This window comes from Oncorhynchus masou, chromosome 15 (assembly GCF_036934945.1).
Source record: "Oncorhynchus masou masou isolate Uvic2021 chromosome 15, UVic_Omas_1.1, whole genome shotgun sequence".
NCBI classification, from domain to species: Eukaryota; Metazoa; Chordata; class Actinopteri; order Salmoniformes; family Salmonidae; genus Oncorhynchus; species Oncorhynchus masou.
This window is the reverse complement of record NC_088226.1, coordinates 2,138,566-2,146,926: the sequence shown is the minus strand read 5'-3', so window position 1 is coordinate 2,146,926 and position 8,361 is coordinate 2,138,566. Positions and strand designations below refer to the sequence as shown.

At 41.0% G+C, this 8,361-nt stretch overlaps 1 protein-coding gene across 5 annotated transcripts; it reads left to right on the top strand.

Annotated features, from left to right (window-relative positions):
- Nucleotides 1–41: 41 nt before the first annotated feature.
- On the top strand, nt 42–8,003 carry LOC135555303 (ataxin-7-like protein 3). 5 transcript variants are annotated; one of them, XM_064987637.1, is made up of 15 exons: nt 42–91; nt 214–453; nt 811–890; nt 1,034–1,146; nt 1,280–1,412; nt 1,514–1,685; nt 1,808–1,908; nt 2,014–2,036; nt 2,623–2,668; nt 5,154–5,191; nt 5,277–5,345; nt 5,482–5,525; nt 7,138–7,209; nt 7,566–7,702; nt 7,793–8,003. In XM_064987637.1, the coding sequence occupies exons 4-15, from the start codon at nt 1,096–1,098 to the stop codon at nt 7,993–7,995; spliced, it is 1,089 nt and encodes a 362-aa protein (XP_064843709.1). In that variant the 5' UTR covers nt 42–91; nt 214–453; nt 811–890; nt 1,034–1,095; the 3' UTR covers nt 7,996–8,003. The 5 variants fall into 5 exon arrangements, with proteins under 5 accessions (XP_064843709.1, XP_064843708.1, XP_064843710.1 ...); XM_064987636.1 differs by having other exon boundaries at nt 2,014–2,072; XM_064987638.1 differs by lacking the exon at nt 7,138–7,209 and having other exon boundaries at nt 2,014–2,072.
- Nucleotides 8,004–8,361: the final 358 nt, after the last annotated feature.

Genomic DNA, 8,361 nt, shown 5'->3' with positions numbered 1-8,361 from the left:
ATAAACGATAACCGTGATTATTTCACCTCTTCCCTTTCCGTCAATAATATAAATGGCCACTCGCGAGAGGGGGCGGATCCAGACAGCCGAGGTTTTTTTTCCTATTTAATTATTTGAATATCCAATTATAACATTAAATGTATGAACTTAAGTCAGTCACTTGATTTGATTCGAAGTTCATTTCCTTTCTCTGCCATTTTTCCCCGACTTTAGGCCAAGTAAAACGGCACGGAGAACCTCGGTGATCGTTTAGTGACGTCTGTTTGGAAGGAAAATGGCAGCCTCTTTTTACATTTTCTTATTTCCCTTTGACTGCTCTGTGGATCACATTTAAATGACTAGCTAATAGCTACATCAACATGTATCATCCTAGCTAGATACAATGTAGCAAAATAATATCTTGTCAATGTCCAGCTAAACTGTAACGGTTCAATCATAGATTGGTCGTTGATGGTGAGTGCGAGCTGACCAGTATGATATTCTCTGTAAAGAAATAATTGAAATAATTGTACGTACCCGTATTAGTAAGATTATGTGCAATGAGCTGATTTGTTAGTTAGCTATATGTTTTTATATCGGTAGCAGATTAGGAAAATATTTGTTTTGCTAACTAGATAGCTAATTTGCTGTCTATCAGTTGTAACTGCGTTCTATCCTAGCTAATATCGAACGTTAGCGCAAGCTAACACGTAGTAGCCGTGTCTTAATGCTCACTCTAGTCTCTAGACAATACAATTGTTCTGGTTCTGTCTTGTGTGTAGCCGCAACACCAAATTTACTAATTCAGTGAAAATTTATTTGTTTCAACAGCTAACCAAAACAATATCAGGCAGTCACCTCTGCCAACTATTAGCGAAGAAGAGGTCTCAACTGAGTATTGGTGCTCCTTTGTAAGTGTTGATTCAGTCTCACACTGGGACTTTTGTTGGGTTTTGTCCAACAAATGGATAATCTCTTTCTCATCACTTATTTTTTATTGTTTGAATGACTGAGTTATTTTAAATCACTAAATGTGTGTATTTCCTGTTTTCAGCTCTGTTGTCCCCCATAGCTGTGCCATGTAGAAGGCAGTGATTCGCCCTTAAACTTTTGCAAATGAAAATGGAGGATATGTCTCTGTCGGGCCTGGACAACACCAAGCTAGAGGTGAGTAGTGGACTACACTTAAACCATCCTATCATGTTTGGTGGTAGTTGTCCTGCTTTAAAACAGGAAGTTGCTCATGTAGTTTCCTTTCCTTTGTGACCTTTGTGACTTTATTCTTTGCTGTCCACCACAGGCCTTGGCTCAGGACATCTACTCGGACCTGGTGGAGGACGCCTGTTTGGGCCTGTGTTTCGAGGTGCATCGTGCTGTCAAACAGGGCTACTTCTTCCTGGATGACACGGACCAAGAAAGCATGAAGGACTTCGGTGAGGACCAGAGTGCTTTCTCCTGGGTCTGGTTATCTGGTTCATTTCTCTGCCTTTAATTTGTTAGTTTCTTTCATGTATGTTCTCGCCTTGCTCCGTAGAAATCGTTGACCAACCAGGAGTGGACATTTTCGGGCAAGTGTACAATCAGTGGAAAAACAAGGAGTGTGTGTGTCCCAACTGCAACCGGAGCATTGCTGCGTCCCGCTTTGCCCCTCATCTGGAGAAATGCTTGGGCATGGGGCGCAACAGCAGCCGCATCGCCAACCGCAGGTCAGCAAGGGGCACTGGACATGGACAGTGGACACTACACTACAATGTGACAAAGAAAACAAACCAATACATTCCTCAAGTGATTGGGCAATTCTGATAATTTTCTTGATATTGGTCTACAGAATAGCAAGCAGTAACAACATGAACAACAAATCAGAGAGTGATCAGGAAGACAATGATGACGTCAATGACAATGACTGGTCGTATGGCTCAGAAAAAAAAGGTGAGAATAAAACAAGTGTGAATCCCTGTCTGAATGTTTTTTTGTGACTTTAGCTGAACAAGCACATCTATGCTTGTCTTACACCCCTCTATTTTCCCTCTACAGCTAAGAAGAGAAAGTCAGATAAGGTATTTTTACATTCTTTGAAACAACATATACCTTTGGTAAGTTTCATTGCTGTGGAGATATTTATTAATGTTTTGTATGTTGTGTTTTTGTCCACATGTAATTGCAAGGGGGCCAATAGATACAAAATAAAAAAAACCTTTAGGATTTCTGGTATCTGTCCTTTCTGCTAGGGCCAGGATGATACCAGTATCGCATTACTCGTTAGTGTCGTGGCAAGGAAACTTGTTTAGGAAAACAGACTCTAATGTTGTAAACAAACATCATTAAGTTGTTATCCAGTCACATTTATTTATTTTACAAGCTAAAGTGCAAATTTTACAAAAAGCAACTTTTTAAAGGACCAAATAGTTTGCTCTGCTTTGTTTGAATTTTTGCCATACTGGTATTGTCACAGCCCTACTTTCTGCTTACAAGCATGGCAAGGATGAACATTTTAAAAAACATTTTTTACAAATTCAATTGGATCAAGGGGTGTGTGCTTCACTTTTCCTGTTGCATGCTTCACTAGTTGTTTGTGATATGTTCATCTAGATAAGTGTGAATCTAAATTGACAGTTCTTCTCTTTTTGTGTATTATTTCCTTAGAATCCAAATTCACCAAGAAGATCAAAATCTGTAAAGCATAAAAATGGTGAGTATAACATTACCTCTTAGAACCCATGTAAGATGCAGGTTAAGTGACAAACTATAAGCTGTGTGTCATTTACATTTCCCATCTGGAATGTAAATATTTTCCAATTGAAACACATGATTAGAATGGCATTTTTATTTTTTAATCTTCGTGGCAATCAGCAGTTAAAACAATAACAAGGCATCGTCGCCACACCTGTATTCTGTAAAAAGCTGAGAGATTGTGCTAGAAATGTTTTACCACTCAAATTAATAGAAAGAGCTATGGATGCAAGGACTGACCATTGTGATATCAAAGTTATAGTTTTGAGGCTGTATAGTGTTTTTTAACAAACATTGGAGTACAACAACAAGTTCTGATTGGGTATAACAGTTTAAGTTATATTCTTAAAGAATCAATGGGTACATATCATTACATTTATAAATCCTAAAATGATGTAGCAACTGCATATTGCCCCTTTTTTTTAAATGTCATTTGTCAATATAATTTCCCAATCAGCATTTATTTTATTTTACTGATATTCATACTTAAATTACATTATGTTTATATAATGCATATACAGAATATTATATGTGGTCTCATGGTATTTTGTTTGTTGGGAGTTGTGGGAAAGTTCTAGAGTCCAGAGTCTCTGTAGCCTTGAAATGGAAGTGTGTTGGTGAAATCAAACATAGAGCCCACTCCTGAATACACCCAATTTATGGCCCTACTTTGTGTGTGTTTGTGTGCGTGAAAGTTTTAGAGTAGTTGGTTGAATGGTTGGGGATGTTTTACACTCTGGTCGTTTCAGCATTGCTGGAGCCAAAGCTTTGTTGCAGATCAGGAAGCTCCATGCGTGCTGTTGAGAGATGATGCATTTCCTCGGTGATCAGAAGGGGCTGGTTACTGCCAGGCCAGCTCTATAATGCCCTCCCCCACTTCAATGTAGGGTCAAAGGTCAACCCGAGAAGAATCTGGGAAAGACCCCTGCCGTTTTAGGGACAGTATATCAGGAAAAGAGTGCCTGGAGTTTGAACTTTCATTCCTGAAATTAACCTTAGCAGAGACCCAGGGTGTCTCCAAAATCCTCTATTGAGAATGTTAATGTGGCCTTCTGGATTCTTCACGATAGATGGCCATTGAAGGAGTCTGCTGCTTAAATCCAGGTCAAATGCACAATGTTGGCAGAATACAGACGTAGTACAGTATGAAAAGGATCACAATGTTGGCAGAATACAGACGTAGTACAGTATGAAAAGGATCACAATGTTGGCAGAATACAGACGTAGTACAGTATGAAAAGGATCACAATGTTGGCAGAATACAGACGTAGTACAGTATGAAAAGGATCACAATGTTGGCAGAATACAGACGTAGTACAGTATGAAAAGGATCACAATGTTGGCAGAATACAGACGTAGTACAGTATGAAAAGGATCACAATGTTGGCAGAATACAGATGTAGGACAGTATGAAAAGGATCACAATGTTGGCAGAATACAGACGTAGGACAGTATGAAAAGGATCAGAAGCAGCATTGAAGATGAGGATAAGCAATTAAGATATAAGGCAAAGGCCGACTCTTCATGCTCCACAGTCTCCTGTTTGCTTGATGATTTTAATTTGACATGGATCATGGTGCAAAGTTAATGAGCTGAGAATGACTTACAGAAAGCTGACAATTGTGTGCAATAAATCACAGTTCAGCCTCCAGTTTTCAGTTCTTTGTATGTAATATATCAATTTATTTTCTGTATTGTGTTATGTATTGTTTAACTAGTTCAACACTTGAGTGAAAAAATCATGTCAGATGATAGTCTGGTCCCAGTAATGATAGACTACAGTCATGTCTCTAAAGCAGACCAGCTGTTTATCTCTTAGTCTCTCAGGTGACTCAACAAGTCCTCTTGTGCATTATCCTATCCATTATCTACTTGACATATTCACGCCTTTGTTTGCATTTGTTTTTGTCGTTTTGTATCATGTCTTCATTGATTCTTGATTTCCTGATTGTCCCTGTTTCTTTAAATGGAGCTGAAATGAAACGGTGCTGCTATCTTCTATGGAGCGTCAAGGATGTTCCTATGTAATAAATGACCTGAACTCAATCCACACCAGTTTGATCGACCTGTCATTTGTGGTTTTGGCCCTTAAAGTGCTGCTCAATTTCAATCACAGATTGATTAAACCATTAAAATATATTTTGCCTTATGCTTTATGCATAAATATGCTTGCTACTGCAGCACGCACATAATAATCAATTATGTTCTCTTACCTCACTGGTCAAAAGCCAGAGAGACCTTTGCTTCATCCCATCATAAACTGTACATTTTACGCATGTTTTCTCAGACATAGGAATCAATTGTTTGTGACATGTAATATTGTGGATATCGTACTAAATGTAATCACTACTTTATTTCATGGTTGGTGGTGGTTGTGTGCATCATCTGTGTCCTTGGGAGTCCGGCAAGTAGACTGATAGATCATATGCTGTTCTCTTTTTCAGGGGAGCTTAGTAATAGTGTCAATGCAGATCCATACAAGGTAACCAGAATCCATTTTTCTGATGGTTCACACCTACATATCTATTAGTGTGTTGATGTCTTATCGTTCTCTCTCCTCACTGCAGTACAACTATAACACTGGCATCAATTACGAAACTTTAGGCCCTGACGAACTGAGGTCTCTGTTGACAACAGTGAGTCATTTTAATTGATCCATTCTACCATCCATCCACAAGTCTAACTGTATTGGATCATATCTAAAATCTCAAGACATTTATCAGCAGTGTGTATGACTGGCTTGTCTCTAACTACACTGCCCCCTGTCTGCAGCAATGTGGAGTGATCTCGGAGCACACCAAGAAGATGTGCACCAGGTAGGGATTCCTCTGCACGCAAACACAGCACATGCACCTCTAATAGTCTTGTCATTTCCACCTAATGTCCTATCAGCCACATGGAGTGCACACTCATACCTTATCACACAAACTCATTAATACTTTTTGTTTTCAAGCGCTGGCACTAGATGTTAGCTTGAGTCAAAGTTGCTGATTATGATCATGATGAGCCATTCAGGGTTGTACTGTGTCAGACAGACATCTTCCTGGAAGTTTGATGTCAATGTCAGTACGTCCTGTGTCCATCCCTCAGCCTGCCCCTTAGTATGGACCTTACCAGGTTCTCAGAGGTGTTTGTTAAACTAGCTAGCCAGGAAGGTCTTCCGTGACTTGAATGACGTGTGTTCCGGACAAGTGGTAAACCTGTGGCCCAACTCCATTATGGAGGTTGCCAACAGACACTCATGGTTACTGTTCTGCATGTTGTTTCTGTGAGACCTTTAACATGATCAGTTTTATTGGTGTGTTGTGATCATGTGTAGTTGGGACTGATTTTTGGGGTACACAAGTGGCAACTCTATATGATTCTCAATTATTTTCCATTTCCTTTAACATACAGTATTTATTAGATGATTGGGCTCAGTTATTGACTAATTTTCTTTAAAAAAAATGTATACTGAACAAAAATATAAACTCAACATCGAAAGTGTTGGCCCCATTTTTCATGAGCTGAAATAAAAGATCCTAGAAATGTGCCATACGTACAAAAAGCTTGTGTGTATTAATGTGTTTACATCCCTGTTAGTGGGCATTTATCCTTTGCCAAGATAATCCATCCACCTGACAGGTGTGGCATATCAAGAAGCTGATTAAACATCATGATCATTATACAGGTGCACCTTGTGCTGGGGACAATAAAAGATTAGTCACACAACACAATTCCACAGATGTCTCTAGTTTTGAGGGAGCGTGCAATTGCCAGATAATTGAATGTTTATTTCTCTACAATAAGCTACCTCCCAACGTAATTTCAGAGAATTTGGCAGTACATCCAACCGGCTTCACAACCACAGACCACGTGTTACCACGTCAGCCCAGGACCTCCACACCACAAAAGTATTTCTGTCTGTAATAAAGCCATTTTGTGGGGATAAAACTAATTCTGGCTCCCCAGTGGGTGGACCTACAGGATGCCCACCCATGGCTGCGCCCCTGCCCAGTCATGTGAAATCCATAGATTAGGGCCCGATTTCCTTCTATGAACTGTAACTTGGTAAAACCGTTGAAGTTGTTGCATGTTGAGTTTTATATTTTTGTTCAGTATAATACCAAATTGTGTAAAATTAGTAAAACAATTCATATTTGATTGGACTAAAAACAGATATTTTCCAATTGGACTATGTAAGACCCTGATTGGACACTGCCTGCCGTACGTGGTGAGACACTAACTGGACACTGTCAGTGAGCAAACATTAATCTCTAACCTCCAAACTCTTGACACCTGACCCATCATCTGATTGGTCACTGGCAGTGTCTGTTTCTGTCTCTCTCCCACTCTTGTCTCTGCCGTGGCCCTGGGTAGGCGGGGCCACTGTGCATTGTGGGCAGGTGTTTCTCAGGTGTTTGTAATGCCACGTTGTGTCCCTGCCAGGTCCCAGCGGTGCCCCCAGCACACGGACGAACAGAGGAGGGCCGTCAGGGTGTTCCTCCTGGGGCCGTCCGCGTGAGTGTGCCCCTCCCCTGCCCCTCAGGCCTCCATTGGTTCTGACTGGTTTATTCCTAGAACTGATATATTCGATCTTGACTGGTGCCTGTGGTGTCCCTAAATGTACAGGTGTTTGCTTGAGGAGTTGTATTGAATGACTATGTATTTATTGTGGATGTTTTGTGCCAGTTAGATGGACAGGCCTTATCATTGAGGGTGGACTATGTTAGTTAGCTACTGTATGAGCACTCATGGGGCCAACTGTATGGCCTGGGTGTGTACTACAGTAGGTGTTCTGTATGGCAGATTGAATGGCTCCACCATGTGTCCTGCTGCTGTCTGTGGCTGGTCTGAGCGGCTGTTGTCTCTGTCAGGGCGTCTCTGCCCGATGCAGACACGATGGTGGAGAGTGACTGCTACGACGCCTCAGACGGACAGGTTCTCATGAGTCGCCTACAGTGGGATGGATCCTCAGACATCTCCCCCTCCGATTCAGCCTCCTCCAAAGCCAGTAAGAGAACCAAATTCAGGTCCACATTCTGTACATTCATACAGTGGAGGTTGGTCTCATCTCATCCCCTGCTCTCGATCTCTCTACCAGGCACCAACAACTCAGATTCTAAGAAGCCCAAGAAGAAGAAGAAGACGTCTCTTGGCCTAAACAGCACAGGAGGAGGAGGGGGCGGCAGTGGAAGTGGAGGGGGCAGTAGCTCCCAGAGTAGTCTAGTAGGCCAATCCAACAGAAAGAAGAAGCCCAAGCTTCCTGTTCCCCCTGCCCCCAGTATCTATGACAACCTAAACTAGGATAGTCCCAGTCTCTGACATGGAATTCTGAACCCCATCCACTCTCAGAGGTCAAAGATAACAGATAACCCATTAACTCACATCCACTCACTCACTTTAATATCAGCTCTGATTAGCCCAGGGGTTGTAACTTCTCTTTTTTCATAACTGGACACAGCACCCCTTCATTTGAACACCATTCTTATTTGTTTGTTGTTGAAGACAATATTTTGCAATTCCAGTTATAAAGAAACATGGATTGTTCACTTTAATTATGTTTTTGTTAATCAGTGATTTAGGCTTCAGACATGGACCAATCACACTCCGCTTTTTTGCACTCTGATCTGTTTTCTCCTGAAAACAAAACATTGCTTTCTTTTTTGACTC